Genomic DNA, 25,491 nt, shown 5'->3' with positions numbered 1-25,491 from the left:
GAGAGAGGAAGAACGAAATCTACATCAACAACAAATATGTCGGACCAATACGCAACCGTCCAGAAAGGTTCCTTGAAACTGAAAGGAATAGGCGTTGTTTCCGCCGGTAAAAAGTATGTATTTCATGTTATTATTACTTATAAGTCAATGTGTTCTTAAAATTGTCCACACCTTACTGTGTTTAAAATGGAGTAAAGGAGAAAAGTAGCTAGCTCTCTGTCCCTATAAACCAGCTAATACAGCTAGAACAATGAGCCAGATATTTCACCAGATTTTAAAATGTGAAGCATCCGGTTGGCGTTTCCACTCACTGACAAATATGGTGATGAGAGGAAGCTCAGTGGCCGGAAGTAGGAGTGAGATTAATTTTGTCCGACATTACTGTACATTTTCTCATCGATGAAACATCTCCATGCAGTTTTCTGTTTCCAAAACTAGAATATGTCACAGAGTGGATTGCGTTTTGTAGACTTTACAATTTGCAAAATTGTATTTTTATTTTTTTGCCAGCTAAGCTAACCATCTTGCTAACTTTTGGTCCTGGTCAGTTCCTGGATGGGAGACCAGATGCTGCTGGAAGTGGTGTTGGAGGGCCAGTAGGAGGCACTCTTTCCTCTGGTCTAAAAAAATATCCCAGGACACTGCCCTGTGTAGGGTGCCGTCTTTCGGATGGGACGTTAAACGGGTGTCCTGACTCTCTGAGATCATTAAAGATCCCATGGCACTTATCGTAAGAGTAGGGGTGTTAACCCCGGTGTCCTGGCTAAATTCCCAATCTGGCCCTCAAACCATCACGGTCACCTAATAATCCCCTGTTTACAATTGGCTCATTCATCCCACTCCTCTCCCCTGTAACTATTCCCCAGGTCATTGCTGCAAATGAGAACGTGTTCTCAGTCAACTTACCTGGTAAAATAACGGATACATTTAATTTATTTTTAAACTATCAAACATGGTAACAACAGCTAAATCATATTTTGTTCACTGTAAATATTTACATAGTGTTAGCCTTCTCAAATGTATGTAGCTTTTAAGTGCATCGGCCATCAGTCCATCAGCCCTGTTCTTTACCTTACCTGCCTCAAGCTCACTCCTGGCCCCTTACACTAAGTCTGAATTTGTCCGGCTAGGTGACCTAAACTGGGACATAATTAAAACACCTGACCAAGTCCTAAAGCAATGGGCTCCCTAAATCTTTGCCAGATTATTACCAATCCCACAAGGTATGACTCCAAACAAAAAAAAGGCTAATGTCCTTGATGTTATCCTCACAAATTATCATGATAGGTATCTGTCTGGTGTTTTCTGTAATGACCTTAGTGATTACTATTTTACAGCCTGTGTTCGTAATGCCTGCTCAGTGAAACGGCCTGTCCTGATTTGTAATGGGTCAGATGGTTTAGACCCTTTCTTTAAAGTTGCTGCCCCTATCATCGCCAAGCCTCTCTCCAACCTTTTTTTAATCTGTCTCTCCTTTCTGGGGAGGTTCCCATTGCTTGGAAGGCAGCCATGGTTTGTCCTTTATTTAAAGCGGGAGATCAAGCTGATCCTAACTGTTATAGGCCTGTTTCTATTTTGCCGTGTTTATCAAAAGTGTTGGAAGAACTTGTCAATAATCAACTGACTGGCTTTCTTGATGTCTAGTATTCTCTCTGGTATGCAATCTGGTTTCCACTCAGGTTATGTATGTGTCACTGCAACCTTAAAGGTTCTAAATTATGTCACCATTGCCCTTGATTTTAAGCAATGTTGTGCTGCTATTTTTATTGACTTGGCCAAAGCTTTTGATACGGCAGACCATTCCATTCTTGTGGGCCGGCTAAGGAGTATTGGTGTCTCTGAGGGGTCTTTGGGCTGGTTTGCTAACTACCTCTCTCAAAGAGTGCAGTGTTTTTCCAAGTCAAATGTGCTGTCTCAGCCACTGCCTGTCACCAAGGGAGTACCCCAAGGCTCAATCCTAGGCCCCACGCTCTTCTCAATTTACATCAACATCATAGCTCTGGCAGTAGGAAGCTCTCTCGACCATTTATATGCAGATGATAGTCTTATACTCAGCTGGCCCCTCCCTGCATTTTGTGTTAAATGTTCTACAACAAAGCTTTCTTAGTGTCCAACAAGCTTTCTCTACCCTTAGCCTTGTTCTGAACACCTCTAAAACAAAGGTCATGTGGTTTGGTAAGAAGAATGCCCCTCCCCTCACAGGTGTGATTACTACCTCTGAGGGTTTAGAGCTTGAGGTAGTCACCTCATACAAGTACTTGGGAGTATGGCTTGATGGTACACTGTCCTTCTCCCAACACATACAGTGGGGGAAAAAAGTATTTAGTCAGCCACCAATTGTGCAAGTTCTCCCACTTAAAATGATGAGAGGCCTGTAATTTTCATCATAGGTACACTTCAACTATGACAGACAAAATGAGAAAAAAAATCCAGAAAATCATATTGTAGGATTTTTAATTAATTAATTTGCAAATTATGGTGGAAAATAAATATTTGGTCAATAACAAAAGTTTATCTCAATACTTTGTTATATACCCTTTGTTGGCAATGACAGAGGTCAAACGTTTTCTGTAAGTCTTCACAAGGTTTTCACACACTATTGCTGGTATTTTGGCCCATTCCTCCATGCAGATCTCCTCTAGAGCAGTGATGTTTTGGGGCTGTTGCTGGGCAACACAGACTTTCAACTCCCTCCAAAGATTTTCTATGGGGTTGAGATCTGGAGACTGGCTAGACCACTCCAGGACCTTGAAATGCTTCTTACGAAGCCACTCCTTCGTTGCCCGGGCGGTGTGTTTGGGATCATTGTCATGCTGAAAGACCCAGCCACGTTTCATCTTCAATGCCCTTGCTGATGGAAGGAGGTTTTCACTCAAAATCTCACGATACATGGCCCCATTCATTCTTTCCTTTACACGGATCAGTCGTCCTGGTCCCTTTGCAGAAAAACAGCCCCAAAGCATGATGTTTCCACCCCCATGCTTCACAGTAGGTATGGTGTTCTTTGGATGCAACTCATCATTCTTTGTCCTCCAAACACGACGAGTTGAGTTTTTACCAAAAAGTTATATTTTGGTTTCATCTGACCATATGACATTCTCCCAATCTTCTTCTGGATCATCCAAATGCTCTCTAGCAAAACTTCAGACGGGCCTGGACATGTACTGGCTTAAGCAGGGGGACACGTCTGGCACTGCAGGATTTGAGTCCCTGGAGGTGTAGTGTGTTACTGATGGTAGGCTTTGTTACTTTGGTCCCAGCTCTCTGCAGGTCATTCACTAGGTCCCTCCGTGTGGTTCTGGGATTTTTGCTCACCGTTCTTGTGATCATTTTGACCCCACGGGGTGAGATCTTGCGTGGAGCCCCAGATCGATGGAGATTATCAGTGGTCTTGTATGTCTTCCATTTCCTAATAATTGCTCCCACAGTTGATTTCTTCAAACCAAGCTGCTTACCTATTGCAGATTCAGTCTTCCCAGCCTGGTGCAGGTCTACAATTTTGTTTCTGGTGTCCTTTGACAGCTCTTTGGTGTTGGCCATAGTAGAGTTTGGAGTGTGACTGTTTGAGGTTGTGGACAGGTGTCTTTTATACTGATAACAAGTTCAAACAGGTGCCATTAATACAGGTAAAGAGTGAAGGACAGAGGAGCCTCTTAAAGAAGAAGTTACAGGTCTGTGAGAGCCAGAAATCTTGCTTGTTTGTAGGTGACCAAATACTTATTTTCCACCATAATTTGCAAATAAATTCATTAAAAATCCTACAATGTGATTTTCTGGATTTCTTTTCTTCTCATTTTGTCTGTCATAGTTGAAGTGTACCTATGATGAAAATTACAGGCCTCTCTCATCTTTTTAAGTGGGAGAACTTGCACAATTGGTGGCTGACTAAATACTTTTTTGCCCCACTGTATCAAAGCTGCAGGCTAAAATTAGATCTAGACTTGGTTTCCTCTATCGTAATCGCTCCTCTTTCACCCCAGCTAGATGCTAGATTACGGAGACATAATTTATAGGTCGGCAGGTAAGGGTGCTTTCGAGCGGCTAGATGTTCTTAACCTTTCGGCCATCAGATTTGCCACCAATGCTCCTTATAGGACACATCACTGGACTCTATACTCCTCTGTTAACTGGTCATCTCTGTATACCTGTCGCAAGACCCACTGGTTGATGCTTATTTATAAAACCCTCTTAGGCCTACTCCCTCCTATCTGCGATATCTACTGCAGCCCTCATCCGACATACAACACCCGTTCTGCCAGTCACATTCTGTTAAATGTCCCCAAAGCACAGACATCCCTGGGTCGCTCCTCTTTTCAGTTTGCTGCAGCTAGCGACTGGAATGAGCTGCAACAAACACTCAAACTGGACAGTTTTATCTCAATCTCTTCATTCAAAGACTCTATCGTGGACACTCTTACTGACAGTTGTGGCTGCTTTGCTTGATGTATTGTGGTCTCTACCTTCTTGCCCTTTGTGCTGTTGTCTGTACCCAATAATGTTTGTACCATGTTGTGTTGCTACCATGCTGTGTTGTCATGTGTTGCTGCCTTGCTATGTTGTTGTTTTAGGTCTCTCTTTTATGTAGTGTTGTGTTTTCTCTCTTGTCGTGATGTGTGTTTTGTCCTATATTTATATATTTTTAATCCCAACCCCAGTCCCCGCAGGAGGCCTTTTGGTAGGCCGTCATTGTAAATAATATTTTTTTTCTCAACTGACTTGCCTAGTTAAATAAAATAAATGAAAGTAAAAAAACATATAAGCCTAATCTAGTATTTCCCTCAAAGCTCTAGCTGGTGTAGGCTAGCTATGTAGCAGGCTAGCTAACTCCTCACTAACAACCCTTCATCTGTTGGCATTATTTTACTCTTTTAGAAAGAAGAAGAACAAGGAGAAGAAGCATCGTTTGGAGCAGCAAATTAATACAAATAAAAACGAAGAGGAGGAAACCAAGAGTGGATACATTGACAAAAGAACACCAGCTCAAATGGCTTTTGTCAAGATGCAAGATAAGAGGGTAATAATCATTGTCCTAAATGTATTGTCCTACTGATGTTCTAGCACTGAAATAGAGACAATGTTAGTCATGGGATAAAAGTACCTACTTCCTGTTTCAAATACAAATATTCACACCCAATTTTTGTATGTTTCTTTCAGCAAATGGAGAGAATTTTGAACAAAGCAGAAAAAACTCACAAGCGGAGAGTTGAGGTAAGACCATATTATTTGAAAACCTCTGCATGAATTTACTGTAATTCAGAAAATACACTTGGAGATTTGAGTTCTACAAACCCCTGGAATTTACAATAAACAAAGGTATTTTTGTTGTATTGCAGGATTTCAACCATCACCTGGACACCCTGACAGAACATTATGATATTCCTAAAGTCAGCTGGACCAAATGAAGAGGAATCCTGGACCATTTTCATTTTAGAATATGCTTTAGAAGAACATTTTTTTTGCCCATTCTGTGTCATTTGTTGTACATTAGTCATTTTATAATGTGGTAATTGGTGTGACTATATTTTAGTTCCATACATAAAATTATACTAGATTAGACATGCTGTGATGTGTATTTAATTAAACTGAGTTACTTTTCCTTGTCTGGAATTTCACTAATTTATTCACCTTACATTTTTTACATTGGTATTGGTTGTGTGTAGTTCATTGCTGTCAAGATTGAAACGGGAAACGACAGGTGGCATTTTCCAGGCCCAATTGCAGAGCCTTCTATTGTAAAGTAGAGGGCTGAGCTGTGGTCTCTTATAACACCACATGCATACAGTGTAGTCACTCAATATATTAATTACAATTAGCATAACTTGTAATCTAAGAAAATATGTAGCAAATTATGTATGAAGGCAATATTTGTGTTGGGAATAGACAGACAGCTTCCCGGAAGTAGAGCAATATAATTGTAAATATTAGCAAAGGTTTTCTATTATATTGACAAGATAGTCGAGTAATCGCTCCAACAATGGAAATACATGTCTTCAAAGGTTGAAGGCAGACGGGAGGAGGCGAAAAGGTTGGACCATTCTAGCTAATAAGGTCAGATACTCATGCCAACAATAGGCAGAATTCTGATATAAAGTCGTTTTGTTGTTGTTGAAATACCACGTGCGTTAGTTTATTCGTAACAATCGATCTCGAAACGTATATTTGATCAAATAAGCCTCACGTAGCAAATTCGCAATTATATTATTTTGATGACCAAATTCGACACTCATATTCAAAAGTTCCTCACTTTCGCGGTCTTGTTTTCGTGGACAAGATTTGGGCGGAGTAAACCCTCTCGCTTCGCTTCTTCCTCTCTGATGTTAGCCGGTAACACCTAGCACTCCTAGGTGGATGCTACCATACCGCCGCATGTTTTAGATATTCTAAATATTTTTCACCGGTACCAACTCGTAAATTAGGACTAGCAAAATGTCAGCAAGTGCGGTGTATGTGTTAGATCTTAAAGGCAAGGTAAGAGGAAAGTGATGAGCTCAGCCAGCTAAAGAGCTAACGTTAGCTAGCTTAATCTAACATGGTTCACATTAAAATGTTTACTAATGCATCACATAATTTGATGGCCAAGTTACAATATGTAGCTAGCTACTTTACATTCTAAGACATATACAATAGTGAATTTGAGATGGCTAGCGTTTGATGTTGATACAGGATATTAATAATATACATTGTAGCTAGTTACTTAGCTAGCATCTACCCCACCCAGCTAGACTGGTATTAGGATCAGATTGGGTTCAATGAATCACGTAATGTATTGTGGCCAAATTCTGCATGATTATGATAATGGTTGTGGTGGCCTTATGAACAGTATCACAAGCCTGACCATCCATGGACGTCATCATGATCACCAACATTTGCCCCCATCCTAAGGCCTGTTTGAGAATGAGAACACCCTTTATGTGAAGCCTCAAATTCAAAGTCCCGTTAGACCCATGTAGATGTTTGTGTTCCATATCAAAGACACTTGATGAGATGAAAACAGGATGCCAGTTCAGGATGTCATCAGGAGGCACATACCATGTCGGACGGAGAGACAGCTAGAGAAGTAAGTTCCTGTTGATTTTGTTTCACCGCTCCAGGTTCTGGTTTGTCGTAACTACAGAGGAGATGTGGACATGTCAGAGATTGAGCACTTTATGCCCATCCTCATGGACAGAGAGGAGGAGGGCAATTTATCCCCTATCCTGGCCCACGGAGGGGTCCGCTTCATGTGGATCAAACACAACAATCTGTACCGTATCCTTACTGCCATTTACTCAACCTCTCACACGGGATTAGAATGACTACTGCCTCAGTATTCCTTTTCCTTTCCAATATATGGTTCCCAATAGAAATGGGAAACGATTCCATATTTTGCTCTGGGTAAAAGGGAGAGTGATGGTTTGTTTGACTGCTCAGGTCAAAGTACTACTTCTCTTGCTGAGAGTTCAATGGTTCACTTCTTGCAAATTCCACTTGTAGTTGTTCTCAAACTGGCCACCTTTTTTAAGGTAGATACAAGTCGACTTATGTTGAAAGCCCCACATCAACTTTTCACCTTAACAAATGTTCCATCAGTTGTAGCAACGTCTAAGAAAAATGCCTGTGTCTCCTTGGTCTTCTCTTTCCTCTACAAAATTATCCAGGTGAGTTACAATTAGTATTTCTATAATGGTGTGTGGTGTGCAGTAGTCTTATTTTCCAATAACCCATAAGTATTACTGGTGGTTAACTGGTAAAAAAAAAAAAAAGTGTTGTATCTAGACTCAGCCTATTGTCTCTGCAGGTTTTCTCAGAGTATTTTAAAGAGTTGGAAGAGGAGAGTATCAGAGATAACTTTGTCATCATCTATGAGTTGATGGATGAGCTGATGGACTTTGGCTATCCTCAGACTACTGACAGCAAGATCCTTCAAGAGTGAGTATCCTACCTAGCCCTTATTCTGTCTACAAAACTCTCTCTGTACAAGCCTATGTTTAGCTTCCATTAAACAGTTTAAAATTCCTCCAAGTTAAACATGATTTAATAACGTAGTAGTGACCTACAATACTGTGTACAACTTATCTTCCATTTCACCTAAACACCCAGTATGGCTGCAGACAGACAGTTCCTGTCATTGTTGTCCTGTCCTCTCACCAGGTCTGTCTCTGTTTGTTTGTAGGTACATCACCCAAGAGGGGCACAAGCTGGACACAGGGGGCCCGCGCCCTCCTGCCACCGTCACCAATGCTGTGTCCTGGAGGTCAGAGGGCATCAAGTACAGGAAGAATGAAGTCTTCCTGGATGTCATCGAGTCTGTTAATCTTCTGGTGCGGCGCCTTGTCACGTCGTGTTCTAAGTCTAACACTCGCCTCCCTCTAATACATTCTTGGCTTGCAATGTTTATTATTTCTCTATGACAAAATTATTCAGTGTTTTATTGAAGTACTATCAACCATTTTGAACGTAGACGCATTTCTGAAATTGTTGTAAACGGTTTGACACTTTTCCCCCTTTCTCTCCTCTGTGCAGGTCAGTGCGAACGGTAACGTGCTGCGCAGTGAGATCGTGGGCTCCATCAAGATGCGTGTGTTCTTGTCAGGGATGCCTGAGCTGCGTCTGGGCCTCAATGATAAAGTTCTGTTTGAGAACACTGGCCGTGAGTTCCTCTGCACTGTGTGTCACTGTGTCACTGGATTGGTTACAGTTCAGTTAAAATACAAATGCATGTCAGATTTCAAAGCTGTTTCTGTCTGTATTCTCATCCCAAATGTTAGACACTAACGCGTGACTTAGCCTTTTGCTTAGAATTTCCCATCGGTATCATTGTATGATTTGCAAGGAAGTTGGAGTTGTGTGCTGTGCTGTGCGCACATATTTCAAGTTAGGATTCAGCTCTTACCTCTAATCTATTTAAATTCTTAACAGAGCTTGTATTTTTTTGCAGAAAACTATACTTGTACCAGGTACAATCCTCTCATGCCCTGACTCTCTCTGTCGCTGTGCTCACCACAGGAGGGAAGAGTAAATCAGTGGAGCTGGAGGACACGAAGTTCCACCAGTGTGTGCGTCTGTCTCGCTTTGAGAATGACCGTACCATCTCCTTCATTCCCCCCGATGGAGAGTTTGAGCTCATGTCCTACCGCCTCAACACACACGTGGGTACTGTATGAGAGAGAGAGGCCAGTTTCATTAGATGGGCTTGTCATAATGGGTCTTGTTTTTACAAAGATATGAAGTCTTCGACAAAGAAAAGAAACAATGTTCATGAAGCGTCTCCATCGAAAGGACTTCTTAGTCCAAGACTAGGTTTAATCTCTGTCCAGGGAACCGCCCCCTTTATGGGATGGGCATCCAATTAGAAGTGTACAAGTTAAAGCTGGAATCGGTACTTGGTGAAACTGCCACGTCCGTTTTGCAATATTAAAGCAATTAAGAAGTTACTTCAAACAACTAACACTGTTTTTTTCCCCCTCGGGAATTGCACATCATTGCACGAGCAATAGAATAGCAGAGTATTTATTGCCATTTTTTTTTCTCCGTTTCATCAACTAAACAAAACCGATAACAAATGCGCTGGGGCAGACAGTGACCCTCTTTCACCTTATGCAGATTTCAGCTTTAAGGAATTGCTATTTTATTTATGCATATGAGATAATGGCATGCCATTTTGTGTGTGCAAGAAAGATGTGTCAATGCAGAAATGACCCTTTAGTTGTATTGATGAGTTGTTGTTTTTTAAGCCTATGAAATGTGTTGTCCCTAGGTGAAGCCCCTGATCTGGATAGAGTCGGTGATAGAGAAACACTCCCACAGCAGGATCGAGTACATGATCAAGGTAAACACCAGCCCTGAAACGTTACCCAGCAGCTAACAGTATGCTCTAGTATCAAATCAATAGTTGACCACAAAGCTATCATAAATGCAAATAGCATGATCTTCAGACATGCCATGTATTAGCCTCTCTTTTTGTGTCTAAGGCCAAGAGTCAGTTCAAGAGGCGCTCCACTGCCAACAACGTGGAGATCCACATTCCAGTTCCCACAGACGCAGACTCGCCCAAGTTCAAGACCACGGTGGGCAGTGTCAAGTGGATCCCAGAGAACAGTGAGGTTGTCTGGTCCATCAAGTCATTCCCGGTGAGCACAACAACACACTGGACTGCATGCTAGCGTAGACCATAGTTCTCAAAGTGCGGCTCTTTTGAGTGTCTGAACATCATCATAACCACAAAGACCTCATGTGTCACTTAACTGACCTGGATACATTTATGTAAAACAAAGTCCACATTATCCTAACTCTTGCTCTGTTTTGTCTTGTCCCAGGGGGGTAAAGAGTATCTGATGAGAGCCCACTTCGGTCTGCCAAGTGTGGAAGCAGAGGACAAGGAGGGGAAGCCCCCAATCAGTGTGAAGTTTGAGATCCCCTACTTCACTACCTCTGGCATCCAGGTGAGCATCCTCACTGCAGTACCTCTTCTATCCTCCAGGGGTCTCTTGTTGCTGTGACTGGGAAACATTCAAACACAGGATGGCGCTGTTGTAACACAGATGAGGTCTGGCTGCTCCTGCTGAGAACCTGAGGTGTGCTTGGTTTGCTGCTTCAAAGACTGGTGTCGTGTGTGCATGGTTCTGTTGTATGTAGAACTGTTGTCGTTTTTAATACAGACCGTACAACAGACTGTCAGTCAACACAGGGACAACAACATCACTGTAGCGTTGGTCTGGTGGGTCTCTCTGTAACATATCTACACTACAGAGTTAAGGTGTCGTTGACAAGCTACACTCAGAAGGATGGACACACAATCAAATAGTTCTGCACAGGTACTGTATAGCCAGCATCAGGCAACTGCCAAAAAATAAACTGCTCCACACACTTTGTATTTAATTTAACTCGGCAAGTCAGTAAGGAACACATTCTTATTTACAAAGAGGGCTAACCCGGACGACACTGGGCCAATTGTGCGCCGCCCTATGCGACTCCCGAACACGGCCGGTTGTGATACAGCCCGGGATCGGACCAGGGTCTGTTGTGACGTCTCTAGCACTGAGATGCAGTGCCTTAGACCGCTGCACCACTCGGGAGCACCAAAAACTCACTGCTTTTAAGACTAACTTTGTTTTGCTCTGTTTTATTGAAATGTTTCTACCAATAATACTCAGACCGAATGCTCAATAGGTAGTAGATGGGCTGGTTAAGATGAGAACAATTAGGGGCAGAGTACTAGTGTTCAGGTCCTTATTTAAGTCGGGCAGTGTTCTGGATCAGTGTCAAGCTCTCTCTCTCTCTCAGCCCTCTGCTTCCAGATCTGACACCAGGGAAATTACATCAGAGCCCAGAGAATCAAAGGAAAGCCTTTTCGTTGGCTCAGTGCGGGGTTTGCTCGCCTCGGGTCTTTGTTTCCTGGTGAAAAACAAGCATGGCCAACTTATTATGGAGACGCACACCCTCACATCAGCACTAAAACAAACCGTTTGCGTCTCCATACAGGAATACAAAAGCTACGAAGTCAACACATTACACTATTGTAGGGATTAACATGGGTAAACGGGATCCTGGGACTGTCCCGGGAACACTTCACATTACCCCCCCCCCAAATAAAATGACAAGACCCGGGAAGTTACTTTTTTCCTTAAAGTGGCATTTTTGCAATTCCACAAAAAAAAAAAAATAGCACATTATCCAAACAGGTTGTTGCATGGAAGCCTTGAGTCTAGGATATTTACTTCACACAAAGTCACCATAAATTCAAAGCACACGCATAATTGACACTGCCGGACTGCACACGCGACCCGAATGCAGTTAGTAAACCCTACAGGAAACCCCTACAGTACAGCCTAGGAAAAAATGTGTGCCTCTTTGAGCTTTCGTTGTGACTTCCGACAGTCACACATTTGATAGGCCCCTATGCACAATACACTACATCTGTCAGTCTTTTAAAAATTCAGAGGCCCGAGGGGAAGTCTTCTCCTGTTATAGAGCCTAGGCTTTTCTTCAATTGCACTGAAACCCCAAATCCTTACTCCTGTCTCGCGCGAAAAACCCTAACTTCATTCTGTGGTTGCATTATCGAAGCACGTTTTTTTTTTGCCTATGCATGTCAAAATACATCTATAACATCCCCCCCCCCCCCCCCCCCCCCCCCTGCTTTTCTCCTACTTTCTGGCCATCTGAGCTTCGGTAGAGAATGCGTGATCAACAAACGGTGTGAGAGTATATATGGATGTTATTATTATTTATTTTTTTAACAGAGTTTGTCCCTGTTAAGGTATCTTTTTAAAACATTTCCTCTCTTCATCTCCCCGTTATTCATGAGCTGATCTGCTATCTGTATAATCATGAACTCCCATTTTGCCAAATGTAGGAGAGATTCTGTCATTCGTTGGATGTTATCTAGCAAGCTTAGCAACTTTGTTCATTTGACTCGATGCTCTCGGTGCGTCCTGAGTGCAGTCTTTGTTGAGATGACCCACTGCTGAAACGCACTGAATTTGAGGAACATGATAATGGCCTGTTTTGCAATTCACAGCAATGTCATTGGCGATCAAAGATAGTTACTCAATCATTACTAAATATCAGTTTCATTTGCTCTGAAATCTTTACATAGTGGCGCTGACAAGCTGTCGCAACGTCCCTCTTATTTGGGGAGAACCCTGGCATTTTCACCATATCTTGGTTTGAAACGCTTTAAATGGGCACTTTGTGGACTCCAGAAAGAATAGCTACTCCTTCTGCAAAACGAGTAAACAAAAAAAATCAGATTTTTGCAGTATTTCCCAGGACTCTCGGGATGAATATGAATGATCTTCTGGAAAATACCATTGTGCTGCAAGCGCTGTGTTTTTGTGCTGTACCCGCAGAAAATGTTCATCATTCGTAACAATCTAGCTTAGACTTTCAAGTTTGCCTAGGGACATCTCTAACCTACCACACATTTGGCTAAACACAAATGAAGGAACTCTGGGGGTGCAGGGAACTGGTTATTAAAGTTGAGTTAAGAGTCAGTAAAGCAGGAGAAACTCAAGCCTGTTATCTACACCTCCTTTGTGTCGTATTGTAAATGTGCCATGCTAGCTCACAGCGGTGACATCGGGTCACATTGCTGGAAAGCCGCATTGGTGTCTGGTGGTTACCTTCCATAGCAGGTTTGTGTGTGTGCGTTGGGCTGGTTTCCTTTCTTTTTGTACGAGCGTATGACATGTGTTCACAAGGCCTCTTGTCTTGCCAGTAGAGCCACAGGATATGTTACCTGGTCTCTCTCAATTTTTACCCTCTATGCAAATTCCCTATCAAACTGTTTTAATAAATTAGACAATCTGCCCGATTTATATTTCTTTACCCAAATGTTAGAGCCAAACATGCTCTGCTAAATTAGAGCTTTTCTCCGTTTTTGGTGTTCCTCCCATATCAATATTCTGCAGTGGCGTCCCACACAGAATTGAAAGGCAGAGGATTAAATTACACTTTGCTTGAAATTCTCTGTAAATGAGGATGTTTTGGCAATATCGGAAAATGAGGGATTTCGTAATCCAATGGCGCGACTGAGAGACATTCAGTGTCTTCCTGTTGTAGTGTTCTACCAGAGAATGTTCTCCGAAAGGTTTCATCATCACTACAAGATGCACTCGTAACAGCCACACTTATTTAACCCTAGTGGGGGCACCTTGAGGAAAGTGTTGCTTGTAAACCGAAGCCCCTCAAAATAACTCACTCAACCAGAGATCAATGGAGCCTTCATCAGAGATGCTACTTTTAGCTACTAGAAGCTACTATTTAGGGGTTTTGATGGGGAGCTATTTTGTGGCCCTGGCTGACCCCAAGGTCGCTACGCTGGTGTTCCAGGGCCTCTTGAACTGTGCAGAGCCCCTGTGGCCACTCCAACGGAGCCCACCGCACGCCACCGAGGATCTCTGCTACCATTGAGGGAACATTAATGCAGCCTGGGCTTATTACAGGGAGTACGCCACTTACTGCTCTGTGTGTGTGTGTGTGTCTGTGGGTGCGTGCCTCTGCATATGCCTGGCTGCATGTGTGACCATGTGTTTGCACACTCACGCTCACCACGCTACCCGGTCTCTCGCACACGACCAGGGGGGGGGGGGGGACCACATCATCATCATCAACTCCTTGATTAGACAGCGTGGTATATCAAAGTGGTGTTTTACCCCACCGCCAACCAGCCAGGCCTACAGGCAGATGTGCATTAAGCCCCCCAGCCATATCCCATCTGAGGTAGAAAAGGGAAGTTTACCACCAGAGCGGTTTGGGCTGCTCCAGAGGCATAGGCTGCTTGGTTTCTTTATAGCCTGCTGATGGTAGGGGGGGAAGCCACATCAGGGCTCATCTGTCCCCCTCCAGGGGATAATTACAGCCAGGTTCCCCCTCCCCTCAGACACAGTGGCGTGGCCCGCCATCCCCTCAGAGGGATGTACTCCATATAGGCCTAGTCAACCACCAGAACAGAACGCTTGGCCAACTGCAAAATACTGATGTACTACATTATTTACAGTAAATATATCATAGTCTGTATCATGTACTGAATTATTATTATTTTTAACTGGTACTGTGTATGAAGATGATAACTGTATTTGGCACAGGCATCATCACAGAAGTTCCGGTGTGGTATCAATTTCACATGCGATTTGATGGATGTGCCTCTGCTGTCATTTTTGTAAGCACGTGATCATTTGGTCTTCATTTAATGTAAATAAAGTGTTCTTCCTGTTACAAACAGAAATGATCAGACGTCTATCAGTAGTTAGTAGAACTATCCCGTGGGCCTAGTTATTTCAAAGGAGAACTTCACAAACAAGTTGTTTGTTGGACGATGCTTGACGGATTCATTGCCTAGTTCCGCTTGAACGTTCATTGAAGCTCTGACCTCATGCTGATCAAATCAAATGGCTGTTGAAAAGGTAAATTGTCTACCAGACTGCCTGGAGAAACCGCTTGTTCTACACAACTACTGTCTGGTATTCACATTCTCTAACGTCTCAGAGAAATCCTCCACACTGAGGACACATTCATCCCCAAGATAAATCTGCTCTATTTCAAGAGAGTGTCCTTAAAATATGGCATTCTTAGCTTGGTCCGGCTGTGCCCCAAACTTTGGAACGAATGTGTGCGAATGTTTGTGCCTGCTTTGGCCTTACAGTTAGTTTAGAACAACAAACATCTAAATTTGTAAGGCACCAGACTACTTGGACACAGAGCAGTAGGCTACACCTCGATTTAGCTGCGTTCATTACAGCATCACGTCGGCCAACCTTGTTACGGTCTGTGACTAACTGGTAGTGTAGGAATAAGAAGCTACCAATTTCACCACCGGCAGTGTAGAGTTGTAGACAGGTCAACTAATGTTGGAGACTTCGGGACGAGAAAAACCCTCTGTCCTTGTTTCACCCTGTGGCTACTATTCCTGCATCTCTTTTGATCAAGGCTATTTCTCACTATGACTTGGTCTTGCTGGCAAAACCATAGAAACAATGAAATATTGAATTGGCTCAGTTAGCATATCACTTTTAAGCAAGGATAGGAGACTTAGGAGGTTCAGCATGATTCTGGCTGATAAAAGTATGGATGTATAAATGTAGGCCAGATGTAATGGATGTGTTGGACAAAAACATCATTTATCATCTTTAGTGATTATATATGAGAAGATCACATAGTTGAGGGTTGCTAGGGAATGTCAACATAACCACCAGGCCGTTCTGATGGTCCTTGTTGGCTTGCATTGACCTGCTAGCACCCATGTTCTGCCAATGACCGCCACTAGACCTAACTAGTGTTAGCCTTGACCTGCCAGCACTGAGATTCTCCTGTTCTCACAATGTCTAGACTGCAGACACACACACACACACACACAGCTCTGAGACCGTTCAGACAGTCCTCCTCCTATATGCATATAGACATATTCATTCTGCATTGTGTATTGGCGGTGTAGGATCCGCCTCGAACACCCTTTTTTTAGATTTTAAATCACACTTGAAAAATAGGCGTCGTGCGCCTAAATGGGAGGCGATTTGTACAGCGCACAGTCCAAATACAGCGCTAGTCTGATATGGATCAGGTCAGGTCAGCAGACCGATTTGACCTCTGTGGAGTAAATTATGTGTTTGTATCCAACTCTGTTGCCTTTGCACCAGCATGCGGGATTGTAGCCTTTTTTTTGTTGTTGTCGAGGAACACAACAACCCTCTTTGTGAAGCTGTTTGCTTCCTGTTATGAGAAGAACCACCTTGTGTGTCCTGGTACCGGCAGTGTTCAAACCTTTTCTGAGAGGAAGATGAAGGATCGGTTTTGGGTGGCCGACTTGCACGCCTGTTGCATCTTCATCACGACCCCCAGATAGACGGCCCACACCCAGAGGTGTTTGTTGAGGAGCCTGTTAGGGCCAAGGTGTCCTGTTGTAGCAGGGGTTTCTTCATTACGGCCCAGTTATGATTCATGGTACCCTTGTTGTAAAAGTGTTTCACTCCCTAAAGCAAAAACATCACCTTTCCCATATGGTGTTGATAAAAAGCTCAGTATTTATGTGAAGAGAGCTGGGCTGCGGTGCGGTGTGCTGTGGCCATTTACACATTGTCAAGTCTGTCTGTCAGTGTAATTCTCTGGGCGGTTATTGCAAGTATTTTATCCTGGAGAAGATTTAAGGCTTAATCCCCCCACTCTCTTGTTCTGTTAGGTTCTCTGAATGCCTCAAGGTTCTCCTCGTTTCAACGAAAGCCCAGCCATGAAACAATAGTGAACTGTTTTACGATGGGGGTAATATGCAGCTCAATCCACTGATAAGCTCACCACAGAGATAAGCATGTTAATTTATGCTGTTTGTTTTATAGGCCTCAGTGTAAATAATGAGATTTTAATGACAATAGTAGTTAACTCCCTGTCATGCGTTCTGCTTACTATCAAAGTTCTCTCATGTGACATGGCTCAATTTGGTAAATTCAGTTATGTAATATTATGCAATATGTGTGCCCTTGGTGGGTCTTGTTCAATAGGTTGTAGTTTCACAAGAAGGGCAAGTGAAGAATTTATGACATTTCACATAGGATTGGGAAGTGCCAGTTCCCTAATTTTGTATTAATATCTCAAAGTTTCTTAACCACCAGCTCGTTTCTCTCTTGAATGTGAGAGAAGTTCCCATCATCTACAGACATTGGCTTTGTTTGCTGGGCATGTATGACCTTATGGGTAGACATTGGCATTGTTAAAGTTAGTATTTTAAGTGAATATAATAATAATCGTCCTTGTAAAAACAACACAGTATCATGTATAGTTAACCCTATTTTGTTATATTCAATGTACTTTACTTGACCGGTTTTCCAAACAGGCTCAGAATGGCATGAAATGCAAGTCAAAACATTAGGAACACCTTCCTAATATTGAGTTGCACCCCCTTTTACCTTCAGAACAGCCTCAATTTGTCGGGACATGGACTCTCCAAGGTGTTGAAAGCGTTCCACAGGCATGCTGGACCATGTTGACTCCAATGCTTCCCACAGTTGTGTCAAGTTGGCTGGATGTCCTTTGGGTGGTGGACCATCCTTGATACACACGGGAAACTGTTGAGAGTGAAAAACTCAGCAGCGTTGCAGTTCTTGACACAAGCCGGTGCGACTGGCACCTACTACCATACTCCGTTCAAAGACACTTAGATATTTTGTTTTGCCCATTCACCCTCTGAATGACACACACACACACACACAATCCATGTCTCAAGGCGTAAGCATCCTTCTTTAACCCGTCTCCTTACCTTCAATCACACCGATTTGAAGTAGATTTAACAAGTGACATCAATAAGGGATTATAACTTTCACCTGGTCAGTCTGTCATGGAAAGAGCCGGTGTTCATAATGTTTTGTCCACTCAGTGTATGTATTCTATAGAATTTGACTGCTTCCTCCCTTTAGTCACTGTTTGTGCTAGGTGTGACGGTGGACAGGTTTTGTGATGTTTGCTCACTCTCGTTTTCAGGTGCGCTACCTGAAGATCATTGAAAAGAGTGGCTACCAGGCTCTGCCATGGGTTCGATACATCACACAGAACGGAGGTAAGGCTAAAACTAGACATTCACACCCTTCAAAACCAAACCTCCCAATGAAGACTGATCCTCAACCCACCACACTGTAATAATGATCTCTCGTTGTCCCAGCCACCAAACATCTGCATATGAAACGCACTGTCATCTGCCATCAATCTGATGTGTTGAACTATGCATGTCTGAACTGCCACGTGTCTCTGCTCGTCTGCTTCTGGGTGGGCCCCCCACGTTGCTCTGTTGCCCCTCACATAAATGTTTGGGCTTTTACTGGTTTCAATAGTTTTAGTAATTGCAGCACTGAATGTTGCTTCAGGGACCGTTTTGCCCTGCCTAGGAATAAGTCTAGGGGACACTGCAACCAAGTGGTCTGTAACTTCCTTCACTGGATTTTCCCCTGCTTCATGCAGTGCTGTGTGGTTCTATGATCTCCCCTCTGCTGTGTGCCATGTTGTAAGGCTCTACAGTACAGTCTGCAGTCCGTCTCCCTCCAGGCCTCTCTCCCTGATCAGGTTATCTGTGCAGGTGGTCTGAGATGGGGGGCCCCTCCCCTCCCGACTCTAATTGGCAGGAAGGGAGCATCCAGGAAATAGCGTTGTTCTTGGCGGCCGCTGGCCAGCTGTCATACTGTACTACACCCCAACTAATGGCTGTCTTACTTATACACCGGCCCCCGCAGAGCCAACCAACATATTCATTACCTCCGATATCAACCAGAGGAAGGCATTCGTCTCCGCCGACAGTTTGTTTTGATACTTTGTCAATCGGGGGGTTGAATCTTTTGTTCCGAGCAGTCTTTGGTGTCTGCGCCATGCAAGGCCAGACTCCAGGTCCTGGTTTTGTTGTTGTCTGCCTGTGTGGCTTGAAGATACAGTAGAAGTCTAGCTTGGCTCCAATCGGAATTGCTGATCCTGATGGAATTCATGTCAATATTTTCACTACAATAAAAGTAGATTCAACGGACAAGAAACAATATCTCCAGTGATCCAGTCTCACCCGAAGGTATCATGATATTTGACAATATGAGTCCCGGGAATTCTACGGCTCCATTTTGTCTCAATCCCCTCTGACATAGATGAGTTCCACCTCCATTGTCTGCGAGGAGAGCGAAAGCCAACACATGCTGAAGCGGTTATGAATGATGCTGCAACGCTGACATTGATACTATCTTTTGAAAACGAGTGAAAAAAGGGAAGAAAACCAGGAGGAGGGGGGCGCTGAGGTCCCAGAGTACTGAGAGAACCTGCTAGAGGGGAGGGCGGGCCGGGGAGAGGCTTTTGCCAAACGATGGTGACCTATCCCGTTTGGGGTTAGCGGATGACGAATGTAGGCAGCCCACAGGGACTCCATGAGCACGCCCTTGCTCTTAAATGTTTATCTTACCTTTTGTCTCTGGGTTATTGCCAGTGTATTTAGCCAAGGAATGATTTAGGAATGCACATGTGAGTAGGGGAATTCAGGGCTGCTGAAACTGAAAGCATACTTTTTCCATCGCCCCTCTCACAATGTTTCTGATAGGATCTAATTAAACAGGTACCGGTGGGTCTGTTGAATTACTTGTCTTGAGTATGGGTGATAGATATCATACGGGGGAGGTTAGACCTTAATGTGGGTGGATCGCTGAACACTTACAGTAGATGTACTGTATATAGGCTGAGTTCATTAGTTGACACAGATCTAAAAAATGTAAGAACGCTGCCATCATACAGCACTGTTGTATCTCGCCAAAAGGGAAGGTGTAGATCCTCATTTCCATACATCTGTATTTGTTATGTTCATGTGGGTGGTGTGTTCCGCTTAGGGTTAAACAAATACTACACCTTTTTGTTTATTTGAGTTAATCCCCCTAACTTTTTTTTTTTTTTTTATCCAACTTTATTATCACTTATCAACCCTGTAATTAAACAGATTTAAGTTGACATGTTATGGAAGCTGTCAGGGCAATTAAACAACACGGATCACAACGGTGCAATTACACAAACTAGGTGTGGAGACAAGATATCTCATGTACGCTACCTCATGTGCTCAGGCCACTGCCAAGTTTGACTTCCACGTTCACCCCCAACGCCCCAACTGAATAGCCCACGCCACCTGAATTGACTGCTTGCATCATCCTGATGAGCTCTGGGTTCTGGTGGCCAAACTGGTCACCAGTTTCCAGACGGATTCCTTGCCAGGGCCCACCGCAGACTTCCACCGCACCACCATTTTGTGTCTTTTTTTCCCCTCCTATGTAATTTTGTTGATCAAAAGAGCTGCAACGTTAGCAGAAAGATGTCCCGAGCCGTAACTGACGATTTGATTTTCATGAGATTGCATTTCAGCTCTTTTGATGAAATCAATTGGGCATCCTTAATATTAAGCGTGGTAGCCCTGTGTGTTTTTTTTAACTTCATCTATTAACGTCTACACCTTCAAAAGGGGAAGGTCCATAATAATAATTCTATGTCTAGGTGACATCTCACTGTTATCAAACAATGAAAGACAAATGACTTCAAATTCCACGTTTCATATCACTTTTGAAGAGGACCAGTGTTCTTTTATGGGGAAGCGATACACGACACCGTACAGCTCTAGAAATAAAGCACTGGCCCTAACCCAACTAGAGGCCTTGATGCCTTTGGCAGCCTGACAGTTTCTTCAGGCTGAATGAAAAGCCTTGTCCTATTTGCAGAGCGCCCTTGGGGCCTTGATGTGGCTGTAGGTCCTGATTGGCATATTGGTGGCGGTGAGGTCACGGACTGGGCTGTCGTTGAAGACTGGTGGAAAGTGTAGGAGCGGCGTGACAGGGTAATGCCACCCCCAAGGACCTGTGGCTTTACCCCATGCACCGACAAGCACTTTGTTGTGGACCACGGAGAGCCAATGGCACCTCATCTGCGTGTCCCTGTGTGTGACTTGTGCCACGGCCAGGAGCCTGAGTCAGCAAAGCCACGCGTTGGCTCCGTCTCCGCAAGAAGAGCTGTGTGTGTGTGCGCGCGTGCATTTCTGGGGAGAGGGGCGCATGGGACCAAATTAGAGACCTCCCATGAGCGTGTAGTAAAGGTCTGTAAACACAGCCTATCAATTACCACAGCCAAAGTAGTCCTGAAGACTTACGCTGCCTTATTCTACCCCTTTAATGTTCTCCTCACTCAAAAGCCATATAGGAAACCAGCATGTGTTTGATGGTTAAGAGGACAGTCATTTTCAAGGAGGCTTGGGGGGGGGGAATAAGCCACCAGACCCATTGTCTAGCCCATGGCATGTGCACGCTACAATTAGAAATATGTCTCCAGGCAAGTCGGGGTAATTTAGACTGATGTGTAGACTGGATTCAAGAGTTCAAGTCTCATATTTTGTAAGAAATGTCATATTGCAGAGAAGTGGTATTTAGAAGTTTTATTAGGTCTGTTAAAGTTGTTTTGAAAGGGGTCAAAAGTCTTTTAGTTTTATTCACATGAAAACATTCTGTCAAACTAACAATATGAAGAGCCACATTTAGAAAGCGAACCGTTGCGTTTTACTAGAAGTAAACATGTTATGATATTTAAAGAGCGTGTGTGTGTGTGTGTGTGTGTGTGTGTGTGTGGCATGCACATGTGGGTGTCTGTGTTAGACACTTCATAACTACCAAATTTGGCACGTCATTTCTCGAACCACCGTCACGTTAAAGGATTTAACCGTCACGTTAAAAGGATTTACAAATGTCAGTAGTGCGTTTCAAACCCTCGTCATGTAACAATACTATTGGGCTCAGTTCACCATTGTTCCAAGTGCCTCTGGTTCCCCATAGCAACCACAAAAACACTGCTCCACCGTAGGCTTTGCACTTAATTGCTCTTAAAGCAGATATGATTTAAGGCAAATGAAAACCAGATACGCTGGGCTTGTGGGGCAAGCGGTTTCATCACTCCATGTCTAACGTTCCACACACCACACTGTTTCCATAACAAACTGTGTTTTAAAAAAAAATTGTATTATTGTTATCATTACAGAAATTGAGGCTGTGTTCTTTAAGGCTAGAGTGTGATTTTGGAGAGGTTTCCACGAACAGACGGTACTGATCTTGTTAAATCCGGCCCATGCTGCGTGCATGCCCTCGTCGCAAAAGTGAAGTCCGCACAGTCCACACACACACATACTGTACATTCACACACACACACACACACACACACACAACAGATTGTGTACTTGTTTATGTGTGTGAGGGAGTGCGGATGTCATGCTCACCTCTACTCAAAACTCAGATTCCTGAACAGATAAGCAGTCAGAACTTGGCTTGAGCGAAGAAACCAAACTCCACACAGCTGTGTGCTTCCCATTTGTAAATGTATGTGCATTTAAGATGTTTATTTACGAGTCATGCTGCCAAGCATAGCACCAGAGGAACTTAACATCTCCTTACAAACACACAGTCTTTGGTCTGAGGGAAATAAAATAAGGAAACTTATCCTCGATCTGGTTCTGCTGGTTTTAACAAGAGTTTTCTCTACTTATTGTCTTTCTTCTGTTAGGTTTATAATGGGTGGAGACAACTCCCACAAGACGAATCACATTTTATTTAGATTGGCTCTTGGAGTAATATTAAAACGTTAATGAATTATGTGTGTTTTGAGGTCAAGATGGAAGGGTTAGGGAAAGGAGTTCTCTGTAAAGCATTCGCTTAGCTTTTATGGCCAAACCGATGTTTCTAGATCAGTCAATATTCATGTATGACTGTCAGCGAAATGGAGTTCGCGAATTGTTTAATAATTGTCCTTTTTTCCTCCAGATTACCAACTCCGAACCCAATAGAAGCTGCAGCAGAGGAAGGACCGACCCATATATTTCCAGGATGTATAATTACCTATAGTCCTATGTCATGGACCGTTGTTGTCAACTGTCTTGTTATTTTTTGTTTTCATTTCCATCTTAAGGTTTGGTTCGAATTTAAGTGCCATAACACAAAAATGATACTCCTCTGAAAATTCTGAATCTAGGCTTTTATTTGGTTACAGTTGTATTCCAAAAGCAGTGAAATGTATAATATTTCTAGAGTTACTCAAAGGTAGGTCAGTTGCAAATAATAAATACAGTTATTGATCCTATACTTCCCTGTGGTCTAGCGTTCTAAGCTGCTGTCTCCAGATCACATATACCCCTGCAGCATGGGTTTGAATCTGTACCACTGCTATTTTCTCTCTCTTCTGTCCTTCCCCTCTATTCTGTCCTTCTATCTATCCTGCCCACTAAAAACTGAAATAAGTGAGCGGGACTGACACTCCTTTTAAAGAAAAAAGGTACTTCCCCTTTTTCCATCTAAATTACATGCTTGAGATTTTGTTTCATAGGTCAATTTCAGGTGTTAAGTTGTGACCAACAAAACAGTACAGTGTTATAAGAAGTGAATGTGAATTGACAAACAGCTTTCTTAATTTCTCTGTTCCATTTACTTGGTGATAGCCTGACTCCAGGCTGAAAAAGCGCTTCAATATATATTGTCTGTGTGGCTGTTATGAGATGGGGTGCATTGGTACATTCATGCAGGTCAAAGTGAGCACTTAAAATAGACAAATTGTAATAAAATATGTGCCACATTAGTTTCTATGTTTGTGTCAGGACTCCAAAGTTGCAGTACCTTTATGCCACCATTAACCCTCTTAAGAATAAAACCCTGAATGCTTATTAAGGATGTATTATTTTCTAATGATCTGTTTATTCATTTTAAAACATTTTTTTTTCATTTGACATTTTGATCTTTAATTTGTTTTTGGGTTTCTTATCCTCACATTGGTCAGTGGAATTAACATGACTGTTGTGACAAAAAAAAAAGGTTGAACAAAGTTCTCATTTACAACCTGGCCAAGATAAAGCAAAGCAGTTCGACAGATAAACAACAACACAGAGTTACACATAAAGGTACAATAACACAGTAGAAAAATCCATGTAGTGTGTGTGCAAATGTAGAAGAGTAGGGAGGTAAGGCGATAAATAGGTGTTGGAGGCCAAATAATTACAATTTAACATTAACATTGGAGTGATAGATGATGATGTAAGGATTGTGCCTTTTTAAACAGCTTGGAAAATTCCAGAAAATGATGTCATGGCTTTAGAAGCTTCTGATAGGCTAATTGACATCATTTGAGTCAATTGGAGGTGTACCTGTGGATGTATTTCAAGGCCTACCTTCAAACTCAATGCCTCTGCTTGACATCATGGGAAAATCAAAAGAAATAAGCCGAAGACCTCAGAAAAAAAATTGTAGACCTCTTCAATTCTGGTTCATACTTAGGATCAATTTCCAAACACCTGAAAGTACCACGTTCATCTGTACAAACAATAGTACGCCATGGGACCACGCAGCCGTCATATCGCTCAGGGAGGAGAAGCGTTCTGTCTCTTAGAGAGTAACGTATTTTGGTGCAAAAAGTGCAAATCAATCCCAGAACAACAGCAAAGGACCTTGTGAAGATGCTGGAGGAAACGGGTACAAAAGTATCTATATCCAAAGTAAAACAAGTCCTATATCGACGTAACCAGAAAGGCCGCTCCGCATGGAAGAAGCCATTGCTCCAAAACCGCCATAAAAAGCCAAATTACGATTTGCAACTGCACATGGGGACAAAGATCTTACGTTTTGGAGAAATGTCCTCTGGTCTGATGAATCAAAAATAGAACTGTTTGGCCATAATGACCATTGTTATGTTTGGAGGGAAAAAGGGGAGGCTTGCAAGCTGAAGAACACCATCCCAGCCGTGAAGCACGGGGGTGGCAGCATCATGTTGTGGGGGTGCTTTGCTGCAGGAGGGACTGGTGTACTTCACAAAATAGATGGCACCATGAGGAAAATGATGTGGATATATTGAAGCAACATCTCAAGGCATCAGTCAGGAAGTTTGGTCAGAAATGGGTCTTCCAAATGGACAATGACCCCAAGCATACTTCCAAAGTTGTGGCAAAATGGCTTAAGGACAACAACGTCAAGATATTGGAGTGGCCATCACAAAGCCCTGACCTCAATCTTATAGAACATTTGTGGACAGAACTGAAAAAGCGTGTGCGAGCAAGGAGGCCTAGAAACCTGACTCTGTTACACCAGCTCTGTCAGGAGGAATGGGCCAAAATTCACCCAATTTATTGTGGGAAGGTTGTGGAAGGCAACCCAAAACGTTTGACCCAAGTTAAACAATTTAAAGGCAATGCTACCAAATACTAATAGAGTGTAAGTAAACCTCTGACCCACTGGGAATGTGATGAAAGAAATACCATCTGAAATAAATCATTCTCTCTACTACTATTGTGACGTTTCACATGTGGTGATCCTAACTGACCTAAAACAGGGGAATTTTTTAATAGGATTAAATGTCCGGAGTTGTGAAAAAACGTGAGTTTAAATGTAGTTGGCTAAGGTGTATGTTAACTTCCGACTACAACTGTAGATGATCTGGAGCCAGTGTGTTTGGCGACTTAAGCTAGCTATTAAATGGTTATACATGTACACTCACCCTATTTCTGAAATG

General features: G+C 42.9%; 2 protein-coding genes across 3 annotated transcripts; both read left to right on the top strand.

Moving 5' to 3' along the window:
* Window positions 1-31: 31 nt before the first annotated feature.
* On the top strand, window positions 32-5,595 carry fam32a (family with sequence similarity 32 member A). The gene is made up of 4 exons (XM_029632341.2): window positions 32-113; window positions 4,873-5,014; window positions 5,155-5,208; window positions 5,334-5,595. Exons 1-4 carry the CDS (start codon window positions 37-39, stop codon window positions 5,400-5,402), a joined length of 342 nt encoding a protein of 113 aa, XP_029488201.1. The 5' UTR covers window positions 32-36; the 3' UTR covers window positions 5,403-5,595.
* Window positions 5,596-6,278: 683 nt separating this feature from the next.
* On the top strand, window positions 6,279-23,656 carry LOC115108232 (AP-1 complex subunit mu-1). 2 transcript variants are annotated; one of them, XM_029632339.2, is made up of 12 exons: window positions 6,281-6,468; window positions 7,092-7,248; window positions 7,570-7,637; window positions 7,778-7,908; window positions 8,153-8,300; window positions 8,503-8,629; window positions 8,986-9,128; window positions 9,737-9,808; window positions 9,951-10,109; window positions 10,296-10,421; window positions 17,947-18,022; window positions 22,764-23,656. In XM_029632339.2, the coding sequence occupies exons 1-12, from the start codon at window positions 6,427-6,429 to the stop codon at window positions 22,784-22,786; spliced, it is 1,272 nt and encodes a 423-aa protein (XP_029488199.1). In that variant the 5' UTR covers window positions 6,281-6,426; the 3' UTR covers window positions 22,787-23,656. The 2 variants fall into 2 exon arrangements, with proteins under 2 accessions (XP_029488200.1, XP_029488199.1); XM_029632340.2 differs by lacking the exon at window positions 17,947-18,022 and having other exon boundaries at window positions 6,279-6,468.
* Window positions 23,657-25,491: the final 1,835 nt, after the last annotated feature.

The sequence above is a fragment of the Oncorhynchus nerka genome, linkage group LG24, assembly GCF_034236695.1.
Source record: "Oncorhynchus nerka isolate Pitt River linkage group LG24, Oner_Uvic_2.0, whole genome shotgun sequence".
In the NCBI taxonomy this organism is placed as follows: domain Eukaryota; kingdom Metazoa; phylum Chordata; class Actinopteri; order Salmoniformes; family Salmonidae; genus Oncorhynchus; species Oncorhynchus nerka.
The sequence above is the reverse complement of the archived record's forward strand: the minus strand, read 5'-3'. Positions and strand labels throughout refer to the sequence as shown.

Coding starts and splice junctions, on each gene's coding strand:
- fam32a (XM_029632341.2), top strand. CDS start 37: ATGTCGGACCAATACGCAACCGTCCAGAAAGGTTCCTTGAAACTGAAA. Junction 114..4,872: donor GTTGTTTCCGCCGGTAAAAA/GTATGTATTTCA, acceptor TTACTCTTTTAG/AAAGAAGAAGAACAAGGAGA. Junction 5,015..5,154: donor TCAAGATGCAAGATAAGAGG/GTAATAATCATT, acceptor TGTTTCTTTCAG/CAAATGGAGAGAATTTTGAA.
- LOC115108232 (XM_029632339.2), top strand. CDS start 6,427: ATGTCAGCAAGTGCGGTGTATGTGTTAGATCTTAAAGGCAAG. Junction 7,249..7,569: donor CAAACACAACAATCTGTACC/GTATCCTTACTG, acceptor ATGTTCCATCAG/TTGTAGCAACGTCTAAGAAA. Junction 10,110..10,295: donor GGTCCATCAAGTCATTCCCG/GTGAGCACAACA, acceptor GTCTTGTCCCAG/GGGGGTAAAGAGTATCTGAT.